This window comes from Ursus maritimus, unplaced genomic scaffold (genome assembly GCF_017311325.1).
Source record: "Ursus maritimus isolate PB19 unplaced genomic scaffold, ASM1731132v1 scaffold_12, whole genome shotgun sequence".
Lineage (NCBI taxonomy): Eukaryota > Metazoa > Chordata > Mammalia > Carnivora > Ursidae > Ursus > Ursus maritimus.
In genome coordinates, this window is record NW_024423564.1 from 69,587,799 (window position 1) to 69,615,239 (window position 27,441).

Sequence of the window (27,441 nt, forward strand, 5' to 3'; positions counted from 1 at the left end):
GTGCAGAATTTCTAGAAAAAGTCAGCTGTTAAGAGCTCTGCTGGGGTTAGACCAGGCACCTCAGCCCTGCAGCTCCTTCAGCAGGGATGGGGATGGAGATGGTGGGGTCCGTGAGAGGTAGCAGGGCCTGGGACCCTGGCAAGTCTGGAGAAGTGTTCCTTCCCTTCAAAGATATGTGCTCCTAAGGCTCAACCATTCACTGAGGCCTGGTCCCACCTCATCTCCCGAATGAATTCTTGGATGCTGGACAAAAAAGTCAACTTCTCTATCTTGGCCCCAGGAGGGAGCTGGCACAGAAAAGTATCTTTGAAGCCCGCTGCTCCTCCCTTACCCCCACAGACAGACACCATAGCAACCACCTCCCAAGCCCCAGGATACAAACAAGCATGGAGAATTGCTGAGCTGACCCAAGTCTCTCTAGCACCTGGACAGGGCCATGAAACAAGTGCCCGGTCATCCAAGGGCCAGCTGGAGCAGCTCTGCTGTACCCAAGCCCTGCACCTGGTCACTGGCCCCGCCCTGCCCTCCTCCAGGTGCTGCTCCATCCTCCACCACCTACACCCCAGGAACCACCAGACAAAGGGACTGGATCTTTCTCCAGGGAAGTTTCTCACCAACTACAGGCAGCTGTCCCCCACTGGATCCCACTGGGGGGTCAAGTCCCTTGCTCTTAAAGCACCTTTATGCTGGTTCCACAATTTGCATGGAACACAGATGATAGGAATTTAGACCAGCTCCATGAACATAATCAAGTGCAGCAGAAGAGCGAGACCAAAACCGGTTTGACTGCGAAAGTGCTCTGGCCCTCCAGCCCCTCCCCATACCTAAGGCAAAGGAAGCAAAACAAGGTGCTCCTAGCCCCAGGTGCCTCTGCCTCCCATGTGTCATCTTGCGTGGTCTAACACACAGCCACAGGACCAGGACTTGACAAGGAACCCATCGCTCGTAGGACAGCTTCCTGGATCCTGCCTGAGTCTTCTTAAAATACCTGCTCCTGCTCCAGAGCTTATGACCAGATATACCCCGAGCCTGACCCTGGGCCACTCAGGCTCCTTGGGGCAGACACAGCCAATCCTCTGCTCAACACATTTTATTGCTAAGGACAAGGTGATGCACCAGTTTTCAAAATAATTTGGTTTATAGCGTTCATACGTAACAAAAAACAGGGAAGTATTATAAATCTGATTTTTGTATACACAGGGTATAGGTGTGAAGCCCTCCAATCCTGGGCCCAGGCAAACAAATTCATGAGGAGCAAAAACCTGTTTAACCCCTTCAGTGTTGCCCTCCAGTCCCACCCCCACCCCCAAATCAGCTCCCTCCCACCCCCAGACCAGGGACATATCTAAACGTGCCCCTGGTCTCCAGTGGCCCCAATTCATCTTAACCCTCCCAGCCCCTGCATGATTGCAATTTTCTGTAGACAGAATCACCCACCAGGCTCTGCCTGCTTCCATCATTAAGAACCCCCTTCAGGGTGTTCCCCACCCACACCCTCTAATACTGTGGCACAGAGGCTCTGTGCCTAGAGTGATACGGGCACAAACCCATGTTACCCCCTATCTTCTCCTTCAAGACAGGACAAAGAGGTGGCATTAACTCCTTAACATCTCAATACCACAGCTTTGCCAGCACTCCCTTGAGGCAGTTCCAGGGACAGACAGATGCCACACTCATCACCAGCCAGCCCCCAGGAGACTTTACTCAGCTCAGCTGAGGGCAGAATTTCACATTTTGTTTGCCCTGGACAGGCAAGGAAGAAAGTAAAGGCCAGGGGCTGGCAGAAGCTGGTCCAGACCAAACATACACGCACACGCACATACACGCACGCACACACACACATATGCACCCACACACACACATAAATACAAAAGGGGGAGGGAGTAAGCACCAGCACCTCTGCCGAGTTGGTGCAGGTGATTGTTAGGAAGCTAAGTCCTAGGCAACCAGCCCAGCCAGCACAGTCGACCCCACTGTAGACTGGGGCCAGCGCGGCCCCAGCATTTCAGTGCTCAGCCCTTCAGCGGGGAGCTAGGCGGCTGCTGCCACGTGTCCAAGAAAGGCTGTCCTTTCACTACAGCGGAATGCAACGGGGAGCAGGGGCGTGAGAAGACGATGGGGTCGGTTATTCCATTCCTTTTCATTTTACAACTTCACTTTCAAAGACTTCAGAGTTCCAAGTGTCTGCTGTGCTGTGGAACCCCACAGTGCTCTCGCCTTGATGGCTGGGCACCTGTTGGCCCTTGGAAGCACCTACTCCATGATGGCTCGGTATAGTGCAGGCTCGATGTAATCTTCCCGGTATCTTGAGTTGATCACTCGTTGCCGTTTCTTTTCCTGCTTAACTTCCTTCTCGGTGAAAATCTCATTGAAGCGCATGTCTGAGGCTACGGACTATAGAAGAATAAGCAGGGCAAATGAGCACTCTGTGGCCAACCACCCCCAGGAAAGAACAAAAGCACACACCCTTGCCTTGTTCCCTCCCTCCCAGACGAGAACCAAGGGCACACAGAAAACACACTCACCAGTCTGGACTTGACTCTCTTGGGAAGCTCTTCGTCCAGCGTGTACACGTCATCTCTCTTAACCACAAGCTGTGAGCCATCCTCAAACTCCACCTACCGAGAAAACAAAGACCTTTGGCTAAGATATCCCTGACTCCCTGGCCCACTGCGCACAGTGGCAATTTCCTGCCATCACAGGAAGGATCCAGAACACTGAAGGAAGGACTGCCAAATCTGAAGCCACTTCTGGCAGACAGGACACAGGGCAGCCCCAAGCTCTGAAAAGGTTCTTACTAACCACTGAGCTCTCCCAGGAGCAAAGATTCGCCTCTGGCCTAAGAGGAAACACTGAATTAATCGAGTACCCCCCAGCCCCCAACAAAAACCTTTGGCTACCTGGTACATCTGGATGGGGTGGGAGGCCACAAATTTGGCTCCGTAGACTTGGCCATCTGTCCATCTCACTTGGACCACTTCTCCTTCAGCAGGAGGACCCAACTGGAGACAGTCCTGACTCTGAGGGAACAGTAAGGGAGAAGAGTGAAAGGAAGATTCCCTCTGAGCAAGGGGTTACCACCATCTACTTAGAGAAGAATGAACCAGGACAAATTCCTGCTCGGACATCAAGGCAGGCTCTCTCTGGGCTGAAAGATACAATAGTTAAAGACCGGCCTGTGGGGTCAAAGTCTGCCCCATCTCTGCTCCTGATGCTCTGAGGTGACGGAAAAGAGCAGCCAGAATAAACTTACAGTAAACTTAAACACAGTGCCAAGATCAAGAATCCTTCTTGCATTCCTTTAACTGTCCTGCCGAAGACCAGAGGACAGAGCTCTGCCCTGAAGAAATACTAGAATGAGGATTTCAGAGTACTATTAAAAACATGACTAGCCCCTTTCTGTGCTGACCTTTGCAGCGATGGTGTAAAATCTCTAACAGGTAAAACTGCTTGTACCTGGGCACAAAGCAGCAGCTCCAAGCATTACCAGTTGTTACTGTATTCTTTACCACCGTGCACTCCGAATTTGGGAAAAGGAGAGAAACGAAACCTGGTTTCACCTAACAATGTCTCTCGATGAAGCAGAAAAACTTATTTTGTCAAACCTTAGTCCTTGAGTACATGTGAGTACTCAAAGACGGACACTCTGGCTGCACGCTGAAGGACAGTGGTTATCTTGAGGAAAAGCACTGTGTAACTGAATTGTGAGCTGCTTTTTTCATGGAGCACCAGCTTTATTTGAAGAACTGGCTGACAGACAAACTATGGTTATTCAGACTTGAGTACTGGCAGACATCCTCTTGGAAATGAATGAAATAAGCCTGTCACTTCAAGGAAAATAAATGATAGTACTGCCAATAATAAAACTAAAGCTTTTAGAAAAATTAGAACTTCAGAATAGTTGTATCACCACAATAAGCGTGAAGCTTTGCCAAATTTAAAGATATTTCTGAGGGGCACCGGGCAGGCTCCACTGGTGGAATATGTGACTTTTGATCTCAGGGTTGTGAGTTCGAGCCCCAAGTTGGGTGTAGAGATTACTTATCATTTAAATAAATAAAGATATTTCTGATACTAATCAATGTTTTTTGACACTGTATAATAAAAATTTAACATTTGGAAGATCCGCATAGCCCAATGCGTGAGTACTTTCTAAATGACCAATGTAAGATGTTACAAAATTATACATAGGTAAAGATTCCTTCTCAGTGCAAGATAAGCCAGTGGATTTTAATGTAACAGAGCGTGCAAAGTTTGACCTACTTTCAGATTCCACCCTGCAACTAACTTTTAAGAAGCCACGACTCATTGACTTTTGTGTAGTATCAGAGAATAATCACAATGGTATGAAAGGCTATGAAAAGACTTCTCCCCTTTCCATTTACAACAGAACTGTGTGAGGCTGAATTTTCTTCATATACTTTAACCAAAACAATGTACAACGGATTGAATGAAGACATAACATTAAAGAGATTTGCAGAATTTTGGGCGCCTAGCTGGCTCAGTCGATAGAGCATGTGACTCGATCTCAGGGTCGTGAGTTTGAGCCCCATGTTGGATGTAAAGATACATGGAAAGGAAAGGAAAGGAAAGGAAAGGAAAGGAAAGGAAAGGAAAGGAAAGGAAAGGAAAGGAAAGGAAAGGAAAAGGAAACGAGAGAGAGAGAGAGAGAGAGAGAGAAAGAAAGGAAGAAAGAAAATGTTAAAAAAAATAGAGAGACATGCAGAACTGTAGAAAAATGGCATTCTTCCCACTAATAATGTTTTAAAATTGTTATTTTTCAATTTAAAAACCCAGATTTTTTGTTTTTTGTTTTTTTAAAGATTTTATTTACTTGACAGAGAAAGAGAACACAAGCAGGGGGAGCAGCAGGCGGGGGGGGGGGGAGCACGCTCCCTGCTGAGCAGGGAAGCCCGACGTGGCGCTCTATCCCAGGACCCTAGAATCATGACCTGAGCCAAAGGCAGACGCCTAACCAACTGAGCCACCCAGGCACCCCGTTAAAAAACCCAGATTATTTTAAATCAATTAATCACCATTTTAATTTCCAGTAAATATTGATAGACAGTACCCACAAAAAAGCTCTGTGGGCTCCTCAGTAGTCCTGAGATCACGATCTGTAAGGTAGAGATACCACTACCGGTTTCTCAGAACTGGTATGGAAAGTGACACCTGACCTGCCGCACTAGAACAGCTTAGTAAACTAGAGCTATTCTACTGCCACAAGTACTATTACCGTCATCTTTACTATGACTTCAGTCTACCTTATAATTAACGGATGTGCTTTTAGCAACCAGGTTGCTAATGCGGTATAAAGGTGGGAAATACCGGATTTGTTGAAGGCAAAAGTGGCTTCACCCCCTCTATCCTGGTGCTTAGTCTAACACGTGAAAAGGCAGAGTGAGGGTAAGGGAAACTCAAACTAAGTCCTGAATCCTGAGCCAGGAAACCCAGAAGTGGGTGTGTCAGGTGTCCATAACATAAGCAGGCCAGGGATATCTCCAAGTAGTTTCTACCAGAAGCCTGCACCTGTAAAGAACCAAACGCAAATTCCATACATCTACTAAGAGGGCACAGTGGGAAAGAGAGCTGGATAATTCTCCAAAATCACACAGCTACGAATAAGCACAGGAGCTGGTATTGGCACACCAGTCAGTTTCCACTGCCTAGGCTCCTGCACCGCATTACAGCACCTTTCAAGGCTGGTTCAGACCGAAATAGAAGCACGTTGCACGGTACTGCAGAAAACACGGACTCCTGGGGCGCCTGGGTGGCACAGCGGTTAAGCGTCTGCCTTCAGCTCAGGGCGTGATCCCAGCGTTACGGGATCGAGCCCCATGTCAGGCTCCTCCGCTATGAGCCTGCTTCTTCCTCTCCCACTCCCCCTGCTTGTGTTCCCTCTCTCGCTGGCTGTCTCTATCTCTGTCGAATAAATAAATAAAATCTTTAAAAAAAAAAAAGAAAACACGGACTCCTATGAGCTTCTCAAGGAAGCACGGTAGCCTAGCAGCACGCAATGTTCTTCGCAAGGAAAGACCAGTACCAATGCTTCTTTCTGTTCAGGGAAAGACTGATGGGACTTTGGGCCTGGCTAGAAATGGCAGGCAGGCCCACAGTCAGTCTGCCAGCCAGACCTAGACACACCCCCATCCCAGACTGCCCAAGAAGCTCCTCGCAGACATTACCACTATGTCCTCAGGATAGAGATTGTCGCTGAAGGAACCATCATCAAAGTTGACTTCATAGAAGGTCTCGGTGGTGAGCCTGACCACCTCACACTGGTAGAAGCGCCCATTCTTGTGCTTGCTAATGACCTTCTGGCCTGCAGTGATGCTCTGCAAGGCCCCCTTGGCACGCTGGAAAAAACAGAGGCTGGGGTTACTCCCACATGGAGTTGACAGGACTGGAAGATGGGGACCAAGATCGATGGTTTTTCTTTCCCAGGGAGAGACGAGCATGGGAAGGGAGAAGTAAAAAGGACTAGAGGGGCGCCTGGGTGGCACAGCGGTTAAACATCTGCCTTCGGCTCAGGGCGTGATCCCGGCGTTGGGGGATCGAGCCCCACATCAGGCTCTTCCGCTGGGAGCCTGCTTCTTCCTCTCCCACTCCCCCTGCTTGTGTTCCCTCTCTCGCTGGCTGTCTCTATCTCTGTCAAATAAATAAATAAAATCTTAAAAAAAAAAAAAAAAAAAAAAAGACTAGGGGATGGGAGGTGACCCAGATCTTTTCAGATACCCAAACCCCAGCAGGGATGCTGCAAAAACTAGCATCCTGTTTTCCTCCATAAATGTGGCACCCCCTTAGCTCCCAGTCCATACTGTCATACACCTTACACCTAGTTCCCTTACCCCATACTGTCTCCCAGAATAGACTCTTGTGACTTCCCTACTGTTGCCAGGGACTGACCAAATAACACCCACTACTGCATACACAGCTTAGACACACAGCAAGGTGGACACTCCACGGGAGATCTGAGCCCAGGGCCCCAGACAATGCTCCGCTCTCATCTCAGCACTAGCTCTACACTCAGGGCTACAGCACAAAGGCTGAGGTCCCCTGGACGTCCTCAGCTGCATGTGACCAGGGGCTCCCCATTTTAAGGGCCCTGCCATCTCTGGGACCCTCACATCACCCTCTCACTCTGAACTTGCCCTTGGTGCAAATGGGATGCCAGAGCATGTAGTGGCATCGTGTCCAACTACTCCTCCCCAAGTTCTCCAAGCACCGCGCTCCATCACGCTGGCCACCTTGCTGTCCCAGACCGTGTGCGCTAAACATGCTCCCGCCTCCGAGTCTTTGCCCTGCTGTTCCCTCTACCTAAAACGCTACTCCCCAGTCATTTGCACACTGGCCCCTCACACCCAAAATGTCAGCCTACTGTGCCTTACTACCTATCCCTCTTCCACTCCCCTTATCCTGCTACATTTTTATCTACCACACTCCTCCCCATCTGATATACTGTAATCTACACGTTTCTATAGATCTTTCAACTGTATGCAGCAGGAGGACAGGCTTGGTTTTGCCTGGTTCACTGGTATACTCCTAGCACCTAAACCTGGGCCTGACACGTGATAGGCGCTCAGTCAGTATTTGACGAGCAATGAGTGAAAGAAATACTCAACGGTCCCCACCTTTTCTCACAGCATCAGCAGTCTACGACTGCCAATTTAAGGATATGGAGCGCTGGTGACAATCCCCAAGTCACTGTCCTGGCTCCATAACCAAACTCCTGCCCCCCAGGGCCGTCAGGGCTCAGCACTACCTCCTCACCACCCCTTGAGTCTCTTTCTCACAAAGACGATTTTTTCTCTTCCTGAGCTCCTAACCCACCTGACCACCTCTCGTGCTCAGTGAAAGGGCTTCATGAAAAAGGAGAATCGAGTCAGCCAACGAGGCCTCTGCCATGACCCCACATGGTAGTGACGGGTTTGCACCTCCAGACTGGTACTCTCATGTCCTTCACTACCATATTCACTGTACTGTTGACAAGGCTTTACTGTTGTCTCTTCTATTCGACTCTAACTCCCCCAGCTACTCTGACTTCTGACCAGAAGAGCCCGTGGCAACTCCTCAGTGTGGGGCACCGACGAGCATTCTACCACACCCGGCTGCCCCAGAGCACACGGCCTCCTGACCGCTCTCCACTGGCTTCTGTCTGTACTCCCTCAGCTACGTCCACTGGCTCCTGCTCTGCCATCTGCCCCTTGTATTAGGAATCTCCAAGCCCAGCTTCTAACGGCAACTGGACTGAACTACCCTGTTAAAAACTGGTAAGATCCAAATCTTTACCCTCACATTAATGCAGGTGCCTGCTGGTAGCTCCATCAGAACTCTCCAGAATGTCCTCAAAGTCAAATGTCCTACCCTCTTTTTCACCTCTCCCCCTGTCCCCCGGAAACCAGCCCTACTCTGAGCCAGTTCTGGTCACAGTAAAGGAGCACCGTCATAACTGCATCCTCTCCAAATCTCAGGGGAGAAATCTGAGCCACCTTAAATTCACGCTCCTTCACCGCTTCCCACGTTAATCTCTCCAGGGTGGTCAACAAACCCTGTCAAACCCACCCATCGCGGGACCCCACGGTTAGATGTGACCCCAAAGCTCTACTGACATGTTCCCACTGCAGACCTCGCTTCACTCCCAGGCTAGCCAGTCTTCCTATCTCAAATTCTTATTCTTTGAGCCTTTGAATCCACCACCAGAGTAACTGTTAAGAAATACGGCTCAAAATCATAATATTTGAAAAGCTCTCCTCATCGAGCAGAAAAGAACTCAGACTCCCACGGAGGGTAGTCCAGGGCCTTCCCGTCCGGTGCCGCTCGTCCTTCAGCACCAGCCAGGCCATATTCTCAGAACCAGTCCTACGTGTCTGTTCTCCTGAGACGTGTTCGCTCTGCTTCTGAAGCCCCGAATGCCCCCCTCTCACAATTCCTACTTACTGCTGAAGTCCCACTTCAACTCCCACCTTCTACCCAAACCCTTTCATAACTTGTCTAGCTAAGATGACATGTAATTTTCTCCACGCTTCACTATTTAGAGAAGCACAAGAATCTCTACTGCACGGTGGTTAGCGGTTAACTCTTCTGAGCTCTCTACCAGTTCACACTACCTGCAGAGCCCCTGCTCTGTCGCGGACACGGTGTTAGGGAATAGGGACGCCCACGTTAATAAGCAAGGGCCCCTCGAGGAGGAGTGGCAATCAAGTACACAGATCATCACAAGGGATCCGCCACGAGCAGTCTGGTGCCAGGAATTCGGAGGTGCAAGGCAGGGAGCAGGGATGGACAGGGCCGCCCCCCGTCCCTTCATCACTGGCACTCCCCATAAAGCAGAGCGCCGGAGAGAGTACTTGCTGACACAATAAATGGACAGCCTGCAGAGAAAATGATCCTAGAAACTGTCAAGAGGATTCCAGAACGGCATCCTCCCTCACCTCCAGATTAGGGATCTTGTGCCGAAAGCAGGTAATGAAGACGACAAAAGGCCAGTCATCGGGCTGCATCATCACCCCTGCAGCCTGGGCACAGCTCACGTGGAAGGCAGTCGGGCAGCGGCCATGAGAACACTGCACACAGCAGCCAGCGGTTCTTTTCCTCCGCTTCTTGCAGAAGACGCATTTCTACAACACGAGGGAAACAAGCCAGCAATTCCAGGAGCTACCAGTGCCGTCTCCTCCACCGTCCCCCTGCCCAAATGCACAGAGCCCAACGAGCAACCTTCCTCCCAAAACGAGACACACACACCCCTCTTTCAATCTCATATCTGAATGCGTGTGTCCTCACTAGGTAGTTTTAACCATACGGTGACTCGCAAACCCTGACCAAAACCAAGGGTAGAAGAGGACCACGGGGCCATGCGGAGGATGCCCTCAGAAACGTTACGTTCTCCTCCACCCAGAGACGTGTAAATGGGGCAATGATGTGCAGAGTCCCCAAGCCCATCTCCTCTTCCTTACCAGTTTGAAGCGCGGCAGGGGAATTTTGCTCACATCCACCGGACTTCTTTCGGCAATGTTGACAAACCTTGCTTCCAAGATTGCCACAGCACACGAGACGTGGACCCACCTGCCAAAAGGCAAAGGCTACCTCAGTTGCCTCTGCGTCCAAGGCTCGTGGCTTCCTCATCAAATCTATCGATTCAAGAGTGGGTGGGCCTGCCCACAGTGCTCCCTCCCCAACCCAACATGGCTCTTACTTCCACCTGCAAGGTCCCAGGACCCAGCAAGGTAAGAACCAGGAGTGTCTCCACACTGAGTATGGAAATGGGTCCCCAGCACACCACCCAGGGTTAGCACAGGGTTGCACTTCTTACACCACAAATTCATTCACAGTCTGTTGCAAAATGAGCAGAACCATAGCTGACTGAGTGAGGCAAGTTTCAGGGAACGAGAACAAACCTGAGAGCTCTATGCAGACCTCTTTTACCACAGGCACTGGGTGCTTGCTCAAAATGTCTCCATGTGCACCCTATCTGCCAGTAGCCAGATGTCCCCTCCAGGCCGTCAGCCAAACTCTTCCCCTGGGCAGGAATGACCTCTGCCTCTGCTCCCTTTATCTACAGCGCACTCATTCGTTAAGGTCTGGCCCAGGCCCCACCTACTCTGACGGATCAGTTCAACGGATATCCTAGAGGATTACAGTTCTGGGCATTTTGAGAAATTGATATGCACCATGATGAGAGCTCTTAAAATCAGGCTGGTGGAAACCTACCACACAATGTGGGGCTTCTCTGCAAGAGAACAGACTGGTTTGGCGTGGCCCCACAAGGGCAGAACTAGGACTATACGGTGAAGGCGGGAGGCTCAAGCAGAGCCATTTCCGCTCCAAGCAAGAAGAACTTTCAACAGCGCTTGCTCGGAACTATGAGGAACACGATGACCTTAAGCAATGGCAGCAAATGCCTTTAAAGGCGAGGAAGCGGCAAGCAGAAGAGCCTTCTGTCTGGAACAGCATGAACGGTGGGGGAGGTTCTTGGGCTGCAGGAGGCTCCAGTTCCCACAGGTCATGGGCCGGAAGCAGGATACTCACCACCGGCTGCCCAGTGATCTGTGCGTACTGTCCCCTGGACAGCCGGCTTTTCCAGAGCAAACACTTCATCACCTCATGTTTCTACCTCCGAACAAGGAAGCTAAGACCAGGCACAAAGGGTCAGCTCAGTGAAAAAACGCTGCCTGACAGCTACGATGCCCAGGCTTCTGTAGTTCTGACCCCACGGCAGGTGGGTGAGGCTAAGCTCTCCTCAATGTGCCACTCTGCACCCCAAGGACACTCACCCTCATTCTGACAGCAGGTCTGAGCCAGGGAGAGTGTGCCTGTGGACAAGTGCTCGCAAGCCCATGGCCACAGTGCCCCCTGCACCAGCCCCAGCTACAATAAGGTAACTGTCCTCACTTCCGGCCCCTAGAGCCTCTGCTTCATCTGTACAGGATGTCCAAACCTCATGAGGCTGTCTTAGCTCCTTCGAAAGAAGACATCACTTACACCTCTGCCTCGGAAGAGAAGCTAGATTGGAAAGGTCTAGGGCTGCTTGGCTCCCCTTGGCATCCCATTTTTAAAATTAGTCTTGGAGACGCTATTCCAGCTCCAACGACGTGCTTCCCAAACCCTCCATTGGTCATTATGATGACCAGCCACTGCCCTCTCAGTGCCTCTCTGCACACTGCCCAGAACTGAGCGTCGGAGCCACTGCTCGGAAACTCACCTGTCATCATTGGCTCTCTGTAGGGCTCCCCCTCGTAATGAGCACAAACAGCAATCCTGCCAAGAAGGGAGGGGGAGGAAGGGTGGTTACCACCAAGTCATTAACATCCAATCTGCTCTCTCCTTGGCCTCCGTTGGGTAACTGCAGCCTCCACATAAGAAAGCGGCTTAATGGCACGTGGGGCCTCGCCTACACAGTCCATGTAAGCAGGACTCCCCTACAGGAAGACAGCGAGACCACCCAGGGCTAAAGTACAACAAGTATTCGCTTGACTCAACATAATCCTCTCCACTGTTACTGTTAATAACAACTATAAGCAGTCACCAAGAACACTCTGCTCAAATTGAGGGCATTACGGGGCTCTGCCTGCCTCCTATGTGGGGTACTCCCAGGTTCCGGGGCAGGGCGTGATGAAGAGAAAGCTACCAAATGAACCATCTGAGCCCCATTCTGATGGCCCAACCCAATAGCTAAGTTCTTTAAAGGGGGTTAGAGCTGGTCCACAGGAGGACCTCTACATGGTCCAGACACAATGTAGCAAATACAGCTTCCAGACTCCATTCATGTCCTGCCACAGCTGGACAACAACCACACTGTCGCCAGGATTTATCCCAACAATCTGAGCTCTCTGACATCACTGCATACCAGGCCCCGTGCAGACTGCTAGAGATAGAAAGTCCACATGAGGGGCACCTGGGTGGCTCAGCTGTTGAGCGTCTGCCTTTAGCTCAGGTCATGATCTCAGGGTCCTGGGATCGAGCCCTGCATCGGGCTCCCTGCTCAGCGGGAAGCCTGCTTCTCCCTCTCCCACTCTCCCTGCTTGTGTTCCCTCTCTCGCTGCCTCTGTCAAATAAATAAATAAAATCTTAAAAAAAAAAAAAAAAAAAGAAAGTCCACATGAAAAAGCCTGGCCCTGAGAAGACCCCAAGTCTCATGAGGAAGACAGCAACACCATGGACGCACTCACCTCCTCCAGGGCATTGGCTGAACACCGAGAACACATCCAGTCTTCAGAAGCCTTTGCCGGGGGGACCCCATAACAACCTAACAAGGACACCAAGATGAGCAAATTAAACCCAGAGGCCAGAGTTGCATACTTGCAACTCTTTTCCATATACCACCAGTCTGAAAGCTGCAACCAAATCTTACAGAAAAACCCCTGAATTCTTGAGTCAGGGGCTCCAGGGTTCACCCATACAATATGACCCAAAGTCTCGAAAAGTCAGAGACCATAGGTTCCCTGGTTTGAACACGTGGGGAGCAGCACAAACGAACTGCCTCCTGGTATCTGTGGCCCAGAGAACAGCACAAGGTTGACTCCAAAGTCAGTGCAACTCCAACTCCATCAGCAGCAAACTCCCCAACAACCCAAGAGCAATCTTTGCATTTGAGGGCCTGGGGAGGCACCTGGCAGGCTGGGGAGAGGCCAACATGGGGCAAGACCAGCCGTGAGCAGGCCCAGTGGCCTGGGTCAGGCCGCAGACGAAGGGCGAGGCACTCACTGGCATGGACGCGGACACTGCACTTCTTGCAGGAAACCAGAAGGCTGGTGCCGTCCTCCTCAAGGTAAGGGGTAGAAAGGTTGATGTCCGTGCTGCAGCCAGTGGAGGTGAAACACATTTCTGGAATCAATGGCTTGGTCCTCTGCTTCTGGGGGGCTAGAGCTGAAGCATTTCCACAGCTCTGACTAAGGCCTCCAAACTCCACCTAAGAAGAGAGAGTAAGTGCACCCCTCCATGAACATGCGCCTCTATTCCCAGCTTTCGACCTGCTCTGTCAGCAGAAAGCTGCCTCTCTTACTGGTAGGACTCTGGCTACGGCTCCCGGGTGCACAGCCATTATCCCAGAGCTGCTAATTGAAGTTACCTCTAATGACTCAAATTCAATTTCTCACAGCGGCATCAAACAGAGGCCCCTGGGGACAACTGAGAAAAGGGAGCGCGGTAAGAGGCAACTGGGATTTCAATCTTCCCAAACCAAGTGGTAATAAAATGCACTGAGACGCTAGCAAAGTTGCTCTCGCGGGCTCCCCGATGTGCAGCACTGCATGGTGGCCCCCACCCAGGGGCAGGACCCAGAGCAGACGCTCCTCATGGACTAGTACAGATGCCCGCTGGGCCCCAGGGCAGCGAGTCGCCTGAGCTGCGGCACTGCACACGGCTGGAGCCCCACCTGTGATTCCTGGCTCGGGCTCCCTCGGACTCTCCAGAATGCTGTGTCCGCGTACCTCCCCCGGCAAACACCCTGAGCCAAGTATCTGCTGCCTCTCCGACCATCTCAAGGACAGAGCCCCAGATATGTCACCCCTCGGCCCATGCCCCTTGTGAAACTCTGAGACCCACTCAGTAGGTCTGCTGACAGCACCAGCCCGCTCACTTGTCTCACGGGCAGGGGCACATACAGTTCTTCAGTTTTGCTTTTTGTCGATAGAAAGGAGTAGTGAGTTACTAATCCAAAATATGTCCGTCTGATGTTCCACTCTTTGGCACGTTTGACTCTGGGGCCACGCCAGGCTCAGTGCAGCCACGCCACCTTAACCATCAGAGGACTGCCGCTCCACAGGCCCCCCTGCGCAGGTCCCAGCGGAGACTGAGCTGCTCACCCCGCACATGCCAGTGAACTGAACATAGAACTGAATCCAAGGGCGGCCATCGAATGCTCCGGGAGCCCAGGAGGCACAGAGCAACTCAGCCCCAGTGCTTCCCCACTCCTCTCCCTCCCGCAAACCCTCTGCTCCTACCCCCCGCCCCTGATTTCTTCTGACTATTGTGGTATCCACGGTGGCACTGGGAAGAGAAAGACAACACTGGAGAATGTGCAGACTACAGTAGCAAAATGCACTGTGCTCCAGGCTGGCCAGGAAGGAACAATCTGGAAGGAACAATCACTGACTAGAATGATAACAAAAGAAAAGATTCCTCTGCAACCAGTGTGAGGGCCACAGGATGCAGGGAATCCCCAAAGGCTAAGCCACACCCCAGCTCTTCCACACACCATTCTCAAGTGAAAATGCACACTGCTGGGTTATCTGCCTGGAGAAGCCTGCCCAGTACACAGAGGGGGCAGAGAACACTGGAAGAACAGCCTTTCCTAAGACAACCAGTGACAAGCTATGTGTACCCACAATTAAACCTCGTTTCCCTCTGGACTGCTGGTCCTGGGTAAACAGAGAGGATAAAGCAGGCTCACCTGATGGTACGTCTGAAAGATCATACAGACAGCGCAGTGAGGGGCCTGCTGGGCCATAGTCTCATTGAATTCCTTTTCAGCCTCAAAGTTTGGGGGTCGGTTCTGCCATAGTTGGCTCAGGGGCTTGGCCCAGGCCTCTGTCTCCTCAGCCTCCTCCTCAGGGGTCAGCTGTTCAGATGACTCTAGAACAGGAAGCAGAGCGTGAGTCGGCAACCAGCCCCACACATCTGTAGCTCTGCCTAGAGAGAATGAGCTCAGCCTGTTTTCTTGGTCCGAGGTTTGGCCTAAACCTAAGATCCTACAGGTTTGATAAAGGCAAAGGGCAAAAGTGATTTTCAGTAGACTCCTTCAATAGTTGGATGATGCTACAGACAGTCCTGCCTTCTCTGGTTAGACTTCTTGCCCGAGCTCGGCCCACTCTCCTCTCCCCTAACAGCTGCCAGTGTTCAAAGCCTATGCCCAAGGACAGCACAATGAGACACAGACTTGCCAGAAACCATGTTACTTGCTGTCTCCAATATGTCAGCTTGTTGAGTCCCTACCTTTTAAGAGTTTTCTCTATAGTTGCACTGAAGGAAAACAAGGGGGAAAAAAATAACAAGGAAATGGCAGGACTTAAAAGTTTTTACACCATGTGCCTTGGTCAGAACTTTCCAGCTCCCTCTGGAAAGGTCACTGGGATACCTGCCTTTTCTGGCTCTGCTCAGAGGAAGGCAGAGTATGACCAAGATGAGCCCCCTTTCCCAGCCAAAGGATGTTAACACCTTGAGTCTACACCAAGGCCTGGCATACAACGGCCCACAGGACAAATGCAATCCACTCGGGGAGCTAAGAATTATTTTTACATTTTTTAAAGATTAAGGGAAAGAAAGGAAGAAGAATATGTGCCAGAAGGCGAAAGGCCTTCTAGGAAGCCTGAAATATTTACTATCTGATCCTTCACAGACCTCTGGTCTAGACAACAAATTTGTATCTCCTCATTACTCCAGACAGCAGCAGATGCTTCATCAGGCCGCTGCACTGCCTGAGGAAGGAAAATCCCCTCTGGGTGCCATCTTCCTGAAAGAAAGGGACACGCTGCTGAACAGAAAACAAAAAACCACGCTCGTAAAACAAGATGGAAGTGATAAGGATGCACACCTTCCATTTCCCCTTGAATCAGTGAGACGGGCAGAGGCCACTAGATTCCAACAGAAGCAAGGTCAAGGAGGGAGGAAAACACTGTAACTCTTAAGACGACGGCTCACCGAAGGAGGGAAATCCTTGGAAAAGGAACAACAAAGATCAGAATAATCCACGGTGCTCCCCCAGACGCCCCCCGAGGGAGGGAAGTAGGAGAGCATACACCTGGGTGTCCTTCTTTGGCAAGTGAGTCCAAAAGAGGTCCAAGCATGGAGACCAGCTCTGTGCCAGCCACACCTCGTGAAGCCCTCCATGGGATGACTGCATCTAGCTATGTGTGGCCTAGGGACCCCCAACTACAACGCCTCCAATGAGCTCACTCCTTCCAGACGGAACCCCTCTGAAGAGGCCCTACAGAGCTATGCAGAGAACCCGAGGAGCGCTCTGGTACCTACGCGCCCTAGGTGCCTATTCAGCTGTTCATTTCCAGCAACTCCGGCTCCGTGTGAAGAGTCACCGACTCTGCCTTCATAGTCATGTTGAATCTAACGAGACCTGAGCGCTGCCATGTGTGCAACCTCAGCGAAGTGTACTGTGACGTAGTGAGGCCACTGCAGACAATTAAAACCAACCCCCACAAGCCCCATCGACCAGGCCCAGCCAGGAACCATGATCCCAGAACCGACGCAGGTATTTCCCTTATCCTAACCAAAACAAGAGTGACCAAGATAGAACAGAAGAAACAGACACAGCCTCCCAATCACGACAGAAAAATTAGCAAAGTGACATCTCCTCTGTTTACAAAACCGTAAGTGGCCAAAAATCACCCCACTTACGAACACTGCAATGACAAGGAAAAATGCTCGCTATGTTAAGTGAAACCTGCCGGCATCTCACAGTTTACATGTACAAAACATCACTGAGATGTGCAAGTAAAACTTGGGTATTTCACGGAGTATTTTATGTCCCAATTAGAAAAAAACTGATAAGGGGTTGGGGGCGCCTGCCAGACTAAAAGAAACTAAAGAAACAAAACATGACCTTGGTGACCTTGGTTTGGTTTATACTGGTGTAAAGGAAAAAAGCTATAAAACACATTTTGGGGACAAGCAGGGAAAAATTAATATGGACTGAAGATGGGAGAATATCCTGAAACACGGCTTATTTTCTTCAGTGTATGTAACAGTGTTTATGCAGGAGAGACTCCTTCGGAGGTGCCTCTCGGTGCACTTCAGGTGACCTGGTGACGACCACCCACTCTCAGAGGAGGCGGTGAGTGTGTGTCGCGTGTATACCAACAACGCGTGTGTAGACAGCGCCCACGGCGACATGGTGGTGGCTGCTGGATATGGACGGCGCACACAGTGTTTTCATTCCTTCGACTTTTCCACATTTGAAACTGATCATAAACAGTTGGGAGGCCGTATGTTATGATCTCAACTACATCATTATAAAAAGACGTACATGGATATAATCTAGAAAAATCAGGAAAAGTTAACACATTAAAACATGCACGTGGTCACCTTTGCAGGGTCATTTCATCCTCCTTATAACTTTGTTTGCTTTTCCAGTCTTCTACAACCCATATTAAGAGCCTTTACAGCACTGGGGGTGGAAATCCCAAAAGCTAGACTGCTGCTACCCAGAGAACCCAAGCTCCATCTGGGCTGGAGGAAGTGCACAAAGGACTTCCCAAGACTTTGACTCAAGGTCTGGCCTACTTTTGACTATACGACCTCAAGAGACTTTCCCCACCCGCTTATCACAATCCTACTACCAAGGAAAATAGCAGAGATGGGGATCAGCATCAGATCAGAAAGGGAACGTGGGGCTTGCTTATGTAGCAGAGAGGCTGGTGAGACTCTGGACCTTCCCAGCCAGCCACTGGTGCCAGGAAGGACAGGGCAGGGTAAGAAAGGGCCTGACATTAGTCAAGAGTAACAAGGGACCTGGTCACTGCCAGATACTCACCTACACTCACGTTCTTGGAACTCTGAACTCCAGGCAGCACAGGAGATCACGCTGCACAACAGCTCTGAGCTCCAGCAGTAGACAAAGTTCCCAGTTCTGCCCCAATCCCTCCCTATTCCCCTTCTGTCTCCTTCACAGGCCCCTCTTCTTGTCCTCCTACCCAAGCAGCCTCGTGTCCTCTAGGTAAAGATATGAAACAGATGGTAGCTACACTTAGTCAGCACAGAATAACACAGTTGTCCAATCACAATGTCATACACCTGGAAGCTATGTAACTATGTGTGTCAACTACACTTCAGGAAGGAAGGAAGGAAGGAAGGAAGGAAGGAAGGAAGGAAAGAAAGAAAAGAAAGAAAAAAGAAAGAAAAAGATTTAATAAAAATTTTTTTTAAATACTTATTTATTTGAAAGAGAGAAAGCGAGCACAGGGGATAGGGGCAGAGGGAGAGCAAGAGGGAAAGAACCTCAAGCAGACTCCCTGCTCAGTGCAGGGCCTTACACAAGGCTCCATCCTATGACCCCTGATCATGACCTGAGCTGAAATCAAGAGTCGGGTGCTTAACGGACTGAGCCACCCAGGTGCCCCATTTTGAATAAATTTTTTTTTTAAGATTTTATTTATTTGACAGAAACAGCCAGCGAGAGAGGGAACACAAACAGGGGGAGTGGGAGAGGAAGAAGCAGGCTCCTAGTGGAAGAACCTGATGTGGGGCTCGATCCCAGAACGCCGGGATCACGCCCTGAGCCGAAGGCAGACGCCCGACAACTGCGCCACCCAGGCGCCCCTTGAATAAATTTTTTAAAAAGGTATCAGACACCACCTCTGCTTGGCCCCAAGTCTACATCCTCCACAGACACCGAACATAGGTTTCCAATACCAACCAAAGCTAGAAGGCAGGGAGGCACTGAACTCAGGCTTCTCCAGGCCCTACCACACTCAAAGGTCTACACCCAACCCCCAAATCCAGCTGATTTTATGCTCCCAACACCTTCACTACATCCCTCCCCCATCCTTACCACCAGCATCCTGCTTTAGACCGTCCCCTATCTCTCAGAGACCAAGACAAAAACCCATCTGTTGCCCTCAAAGCCATTCTCTAGATGCAGTCACTAGGCACGATTCTTCTAAAGCAAATCCGGCCACTTAAAACCCGTCAAAGGTTCCTGAAGGTCCCCTAGAGAAAGTCTCCCCCCACCTCACTCTGGCCCCACCCATCACACCCTGACCAGGCCCTTTAACTGAGTGGCTCCCTCTAAATCTCTCTTGGTGCTTCTGCGTAGATTAACGTCTCCTTCCTTTAGATCTGTTCGCCTGTCAGCTTGCCCCACTACCTTGTGAGCTTTTTGAGGGCACGGACATATCTCAGTTATCTCCGCAGCTACACATTCGGCATTGGGCTTGGCATCACTGACAGAACTGCCATCCAGAAAAATCAGCCTGTACCTCCTAGTAAAGAAAGAGGACCTGCACGCGATCGTCCTGCATTAGGCACATTCCAAGACGCACAGACATACAAAGAAAGAGAATTACGAATTAAGTATCAAATGAGATCCTGTCCTCTTTGTGGAGTATCTGGGAGAACAACTAAGCCACAGGCCCACCCCTGACACTCAGCTGGGCCTCCCAGTGTCCTGTCAGAGCAAGTCCTAAGGTGGTGAAACACTTTCCTCTTCCTGGTGAAGAGGGAAAACAACACTTACCATCATCACTGACGCAATCCTGCAACACGAGTGGGTGATGACGGGGGAGCTTGCTTAAGGGCTGACGACGGCCCTTGGACTTCTTATTCTCCTCCAGGGAAAACATGTATTCATCCGCCACCTGGGCAAACCACAAGAAGAAATCAAACTGGTCTTGCCTCCACTTAGGGACACAGCAGAAGTTAGTCTTACAATGAAAAGCAAAGGAAAGGGTAGGCATAGAGAGACACAAAGAAATATAAAACCAAACCCAGAACACACCTGTCTTAGGAAAAACCAAAATGACAGTACCATGCAAACTAATCTAAACTAGGATTATGTAAACATTTTAGGGGAAAATCTCTTCCTATCAAGTGTAGCTCCTGTTCTCAGAAGCAGCCTGAAACAAACGTACCAAAAATAAATGTACCCTACAGGAGAGCCACGCCCCCTCCCTTAAGCTCACAGTCATGAGACTGCGTCTCTGAGAGCCCCAGAGAAACCAGGTGCCCCTTTTCTTGGACCAGAAGGGCAGCAGCACCTGTTACAAAGAGCCAGGCAGCTGAGCCATTGGACTTGAAAAGCTAGAGGACATCCGAAGGGGTGAGGAACAGCTGACCCATTAAAGTAAAATAGGCCAGCCTCTCCTTGTGCGCTGTCGAGCCCTCAGCTCTAGCTCATACTACTCATTCCTCCGTTACGCACATCTAAAACTCTGGCCTCGCTACAGAAGCAAAAGTTGATGTAACGAGCGCTGTATTTAGATAATGTCAGAGCAAATGCAACTAAGTTTAAGATGTACGAGACTGAATCAGTAATACCACATGAGTTTCTTTCCAGTCAATGTATTTAAAACTTGGTTATCCTCTCAGAAAAAGCATTTGACAAAGTACAATATCCATTCACGATAAAAACCCTCAACAAAGTAGGTTTAGAAAGAACACACCTCAACATAATAAAGGCCATATATGAAAAACCCACAGGTAAAATCCTCAACGGAAAAAAACCGAGCTTTTCCTCTAAGGTCAGGAACAAAACTAGGATGTCCAGTCTCACCACTTTATTCAACAGTACCAGAAGGCCCAGCCACAGCAATCAGACAAGAAATAAAAGGCACCCAAATCGGTAAGAAAGAAGTAAAATTTTCACTATTTACAGAGGACATGATACCATATATAGAAAACCTGAAAGATTCCACCAAAAAAACTGCGAGAACTGATAAAGGAATTCAGTAAAGTCGTAGGATACAAAATCAATCTACAGAAATCTGCTGCATTTCTATACACCAATAATGAAGCAGCAGAAAGAGAAATTAAGAAAACAATCCCCTTTACAATTACACCAAAAATAATAAGATACCTAGGAATAAACCTAACCAAAGAGGTGAAAGACCTATACTCTGAAAACTATAAAACGCTGATGAAAAAATTTGAAGACAACACCAAAAAATGGGAAGACATTCCATGCTTATGAATGGAAGAACAAATACTGTCCTACCCTAACCAAAGCAATCTACAAAGTTAATGCAATCGCTATCAAAATCACAACAGTGCTTTTCACAGAACTAGAACAATCCTAAAATTTTAATGAAACCATGAAAGACCCCTAATAGCCAAAGCAATCTTTTTTTTTTTTAAGATTTTACTTATTTATTCAACAGAGAGAAAGAGTGCACAAGCAGGGGAAGCAGCAGGCCAAGGGAGAGGCAGAAGCAGACTCCCCACTGAGCAGGGAGCCCAATGCGGGGCTCGATTCCAGGACCCTGGGATCAAGACTTGAGCCAAAGGTAGATGCTCAACTGACTGAGCCACCCAGGCACCCCCTAGCCGAAGCAATCTTGAAAAAAAAAAAGCAAAGCTGGAGGCATCACAGTTCCAGACTTCAAGTTATGTTACAAAGCTGCAGAAATCAAGAGTATGTTAATGGCTCATAAATAGATGCACAGATGAATGGAATAGAAAATCCAGAAATAAACCCACAACTATATGGTCAACTGATATTCAACTAATTAATAATGTAAGAACATGCCACGGGGAAGAGAGTCTCCTCAACAAACGGTGCTGAGAAAACTGGACAGCTACGTGCAAAAGAATGAAACTGGACCACTTTTCTTACATCGTACACAAAAATAAATTCAAAAAGATTAAAGACCAAACGAGAGACCTGAAACCATAAAAATTCTAGAAAAGAGCACAGGCAGCAATTTCTCCGACATTGGCCACAGCTATGTCTCCTGAGGCAAGGGCAACAAAAGCAAAAAGAAACTACTGGGACTAAATCGAAATAAAAAACTTCTGCACAGTGAAGGAAACAACCAACAGAACTAAAAGGCAGCAGCCTATGGAACAGGAGAAGGTATTTGCCAATGACGTACCTGATAAACGGTTAGCATACAAAATATATAAAGAATACATACAACTCAACACCCAAAAACCAAATAATCCAATTAAAACTGGGCAGAAGACACGAACAGACATTTCTGTAATGAAAACATCCAAAAATGGCCAACAAGCACATGAAAAGATGCTCAACATCACTCACCATCAGGGAAATACAAATCAAAACCATAACGAGGTATCACTTCACACCTGTCAGAATGGCTAAAATTAACAACACAAGAAACGGGTGTTGGTGAGGAAGTGGAGAAAAAAGAACCCTTCTGCACTGTTGGTGGGAATGCAAACTGGTGTTGCCACTGTGGAAAACAGTATGGAGGTTCCTCAAAAAATTAAAAACAGAATTACCCTACAACTCAGTAATCACATTAGTGGGTATTTACTCAAAAAATATAAAAAATACTAATTCAAAGGGATACATGCACCCTTATGTGTACAGCACCATTATTTACAATAGCCAAAATATGGCAGCAGCCCAAGTGTCCATTTACCGATGAGTGGATAAAGATGTGGTGTATACACACAATGGAACACTATTCAGCCACAGAAACGACGGAAATCTTGCCATTTGCAACAACACGGATGGAGCTGGAGAGTATAATGCTGAGTGACATAAGTCAGAGAAAGACAAGTACCATGTGATTTCACTCATGTGGAATTTAAGAAACAACAAGCAAAGGGAAATAAAAGAGAGAGAAAGACAAACCAAGAAACAGACTCTTAACTACAGAGAAAAAACTGATGGTTACCAGACAGGAGCGGGTGGAAGGGATGGGTGAAACAGGGATGGGGTAAGGAGTGCACCTTAATGAGCACCAGATGATTAAAATAAAAAACCTAAAAAAAAAAAACTTGGGTCATCCTGCATTTAGGAGAAACGGAGTTAGCAAAACCCATTAAGCAAGGAAACAAGGCCTGGAAGAGGCTACTTGCAACTATGACAAAAACCGGTTCATCAGCAGTGCTAGGGAGCAGTGGCGGCGCCGGAGGGCCACTTCAGAGAAGTCACGCTGGGCCTACGGCTCCATGCGTCAACCACGTAGAACCCTAGAACTGAAGGCCCACACTTAGAATGCCAAGAAAAACCAAATTCTGAGCAAGCCACGTCCGGGGAGAATAGAGTCAGAGAGACGCCCCAATGATGACAGACTTTTTATCAGATCTGAACTATACTGACAGGCTAAACCAGCAATTTCCAAAGTGCACATCAGGAAGGCCCCTCAAGAGCCTCCAACAGAGACAGCCCTACTTTTGATATATACTTTTTAAATGAGGAAGATTTCACTTAAAGAGTTCTTTGGCTGAAGCAAACTGGAAAACTAGACTCTTCAAATTTATTGCACAGAGCTACCATGGAAATAAAAAACTTTTGGGACATGCACTCCCACCACATGTATACTAACATACACCAATGTGCTTATGCACATTTTCACACAAGAACAGACTATAAAGGCACCTGGGTAGTGCAGCTGGTTAAGCATTCTACTACTGGGTCCGGCTCAGGTTGTCATCTCAGGGTCATGAGATGGAGCTCTGCACTGGGCTCTGCACTCAGCAAAGGATCTGCTTAAGACACTCTCTCCCTCCGCCCCTAATCCCCTCCCCTCACTGCCATGCACATGCGTGCTCTCTCGCAAATAAATCTTAGTTTTATTTCTTCAGTTTTTAATTTTTTTTTAAGATTTTATTTATTTATTTGACAGAGACAGAGACAGCCAGCGAGAGAGGGAACACAAGCAGGGGGAGTGGGAGAGGAAGAAGCAGGCTCCCAGCGGAGAAGCCGGATGTGGGGCTCGATCCCAGAACGCTGGGATCACGCCCTGAGCCAAAGGCAGACACTTAACGACTGTGCCACCCAGGTGCCCCTATTTTTTCAGATTTTATTTATTTGACAGAGAGCGCGTGCACACACAAGCAGGGGGAGCAGCAGGCAGAGGGAGAGGGAGAAGCAAGCTCCCCACTGAGTAGAACCTGACGTGGGGCTTGATCCCAGGACCTGGGATTGTGACTTGAGCAGAAAGCAGATGCTTAACCATCTGAGCCACCTGGGAGCCCCAATAAATCTTAACTTTAAAAACCTGACTATGAAAAGATAAAGATAAAAATAAAGTTCCACTGAAGGCGCCCGGCTGCTCAGTCAGTAGAACACGTGACTCCTGATCTTAACGTCGTGAGTTTGAACCCCAGGCGTGGTGCACAGTTTAAAGTAAAAAAATAAATAAATACATAAGTAAATAAATAAAATAATAAAGTTCCATTATTTCTGCGACCCGATTATCTTCTTACATGCCGCCTTTGAAGCCCACCTAGATAACAGGCCTAAACCTGGGATGTGGCAGTGGCAGAGACCAGGAAGTAAGAAAAAATAAAGGAACCAGAAATGATGGCATTTCCAGCCTGGATCCCCAAGGTGAGAGAGACTTAAAAGGATTCACAGGGATGAAAGGGGAGGAGTCACAAGCCAAGTTAAACAGGAAGGCACAGACCACTGCCCTGTTTCTCTGGAAACACCCAGAGGGAAGAGAAGAAATCAGAGTGAGGGTTCAGAAAGCAAGTCTGAGCAGGAGCTGTAGATTTCGGGATGCGTAGCATCAGATTCAGAACTGAAATCATGGGAGTGGGTGACATTACCAGTAGAAGATAAACTAAATGGAGAACAAGCCTTCTGGAATAGGAGGAGGAAGACAGAGAAAAGGGAGATCCAGGGGCACCTGGGTGGCTCAGTCGGTGAAGCATCTGCGTTCGGCTCAGATCATGACCCCAGGGTCCTGGGATTGAGCCCCGCATCAAGCTCCTTGCTCAGCGGGGAGCCTGCTTCTCCCTGTCTTCCCTGCTCTTGCTCTCTCTGTCTCTCTCAAATAAATAAATAAAATCTTAAAAAAAAAAAAAAAGAAAAGAAAAGAAGATCCGGCCACAGAGAGTAGAGGAGGAATGCAGAAAGGGGAATGCCACAGTGCCAAGGGATGCCTAAGAGCGGAGCAGGAAGGGGCTAAGGACTCAGCAACTGGGCGGCGTCAGGACTTTTCTGAGATAAGTTCCAGCAGACAGAAGTAAGAAACTAAGGAATTAATGCATCTGAGACTCTTCTTGAGAAGATTAAGGGAAGAAATGAGATCATAGGGACTTCCCTCCAATTGTATTTGAGAAAGGGGGCTTCATATGGTTTTACAGGCAGAGAGTAAAGAAGCCTGTGAGAGGAGAGATACTAAGCATGGGGCAGAGTAACGGTCCCCCAGAGATGTGCAGTTCTAATCCCTGTGAATGCTATGTTGACATGACAACACATTAAGTTTGCTCATCGGATAAAATAGTGAGATCATCCTAGATTCTCTGGGTAGGCCCAATGCAATCAAACAGTGCTTAATAATGAAGATGGAAGCAGAAGACTCCGCGTCCTAGTGATGCGATGTGAGCAAGACTTGGCCGATGTGGCTGCTTTTGAAGATGGAAGAAAAAGGCCACAGGCCAAGGAATGGGAGCAGCCTGAAGAAGCCAGGCAGGGCATGGCGTCTCCCTCTGGAGCCTCCAGGAAAGTACACAGCCCTGCTGATACCCTGACTTTGGCATAATGAGGCCCAAGTCAGACTCCTGAGGAACTGGAAGATAATAAACCTATACTGGTCTCAGACCCTCAGTCTGTGGGAACTTGTAAAAAGCAGCAATAGGAAATGAGCATGGGGTAGGAGATACAGACAGATCATTTGGGAGGTCCAACTGCTGGAGGAAGCAGAGGGGTCAAGAGCAAGAATACCAGCATGCAGCTCTGGGAAAGAAGATGCCAGTATCCAGCCCTGTTCATTCCTCCCGTACACCAGCCTATGTACCCAGCATACCTTGCTTGGGGCCGCAGCAATGCAGACACCGGCGACACACGATCCCGAGTCTCAAGAAGCACATGGCCCAGCCAGACGTGGACTTGGTGTGCGAGTCTCAAGTCTCCACCCTTTCCACTACCGTCCCATTGCCTCTGACCAAACTAGTCAGGTCTATTCAAATAGTTAAATATCTTTCCACATTTTCTCATCTTCTGACCTCAGTACTCCTCCCGCTACATGGTCTCCACGTGGCCTTCCTCCCTGAGATGTGCTCTGACTTCTAAATTCCTTCAGTATGTAGCAGAAAGGGCTGGGTTCCAACCCCAGTTCTAGCGAGCTAGCTGTGTGAGCCCAGGCAAGTAGCATCCCACTCGTAAAGCGGGAGCGGTGAATGCTGACCCCGCCCCGGGCTCTTTGTGAGGATGGCCCCTGCCTGCAAGAGAGCTAGAGCTCAGGCTCCTGAGTTCTCTGTTCCCCCTTTTCTAATATCAAGCACTCAGGTCAAGGGCAATGTTCTTTATGGGGCTTGTTCAGTACAGAGAAGAGCCAACTGCTCCCTCCTTGTTTTCGACACTCACTTTTTCAAAACAGCTTAAACTAACAAGAAGTGTTACAACAGACACATTGTAGCTTTGGTGCTTCGGCAGTCAGTCAACCTAGGTGCTTTTACCAAGGCCCTTGACATAAGGCAGCACATAAACTGAACAGCAAGAGGCCCGAATTACAGCATGGGGGATGCTTGAAGTGGGGGCAGGAGGGCCACAAGGGTACTCCTCAAAACCTAGCTATTTCCAAACATAGATACAATGCCATTAGACCTCTCCAGGGATAGGTAAAGTGGTTCAGCTTCGGCCCCAAGCCTTGACTATCAGTCCCCTATTCCAACCCAATCAATCAATCCTGATAGCAGCTTCCTACTAAAACTTCCATTCATTCCTTCCACGTTTACAGAAGGCTCATGGGCCAAGTCCCAGGACCATGCTGGTGCCTGAAGAAGCAAGGCTGATGTGGCACAGGGTCTGGCTCCTGGAAGTTTGCCTTCCCTGCCTAGGACAACCGTGCAGACAGTAAGATGGACTATCATAAAAAGGGAGCCGAGTGCTGCAGGTGTTCAAAGCAGGAAGGAAAGCAGATGGCAAGCAATGAGAGGTTTCTGGGAGTAGTGACTTTTGAAAAGGGCTGGGCTCCAATAAGCAAGAGAACCGTCCCAGGAGAGACGTGTGCCAAGGACTCCCTGGCTCCTCCTACCTCAAAACCACCTGTGGCCTGGTGCTGGTTGTACAACAAATGAGAATGCATGGGAGGCTGCTGAACTGTACACTAAAAGATGGTTGAAACGGCAGACTTTACGTCACATATACTTCCGTACAATTAAAAACCAATCAACCCAAAATGTAAAAAATAAATATAACAGAAGGAGTGCTTCAAATGATAAAAGGAGAGGTGAAGCAAATGTGGCCCAGTATTAACAACCATCAGGCCCAGGTGAGAAGCATTTGTGGGTTTACGTTATTATTCCACACCCATCTCTGTGCATTTAAAAATGTATTCTGGAAATCTTCAATCTCCA

The 27,441-nt window shown here is 49.0% G+C and overlaps 1 protein-coding gene across 3 annotated transcripts in view; it reads right to left on the bottom strand.

Moving 5' to 3' along the window:
• Positions 1-1,075: 1,075 nt before the first annotated feature.
• The window catches only part of KDM4A (lysine demethylase 4A), a 43,882-nt gene continuing 17,516 nt past the window's right edge, over positions 1,076-27,441 (bottom strand). For all 3 annotated transcript variants that reach the window (XM_040627408.1, XM_008699324.2, XM_008699325.2), the window contains exons 12-22: positions 19,682-19,802; positions 14,888-15,069; positions 13,201-13,405; positions 12,666-12,742; positions 11,699-11,754; positions 9,954-10,062; positions 9,432-9,617; positions 6,186-6,356; positions 2,901-3,020; positions 2,526-2,618; positions 1,076-2,394 (exon numbers count right to left, since the gene is read on the bottom strand). In XM_040627408.1, coding sequence (XP_040483342.1) covers positions 2,254-2,394; positions 2,526-2,618; positions 2,901-3,020; positions 6,186-6,356; positions 9,432-9,617; positions 9,954-10,062; positions 11,699-11,754; positions 12,666-12,742; positions 13,201-13,405; positions 14,888-15,069; positions 19,682-19,802 — 1,461 coding nt within the window. In that variant the 3' untranslated portion in view covers positions 1,076-2,253. The remainder of the gene's footprint in view (positions 2,395-2,525; positions 2,619-2,900; positions 3,021-6,185; positions 6,357-9,431; positions 9,618-9,953; positions 10,063-11,698; positions 11,755-12,665; positions 12,743-13,200; positions 13,406-14,887; positions 15,070-19,681; positions 19,803-27,441) is intronic.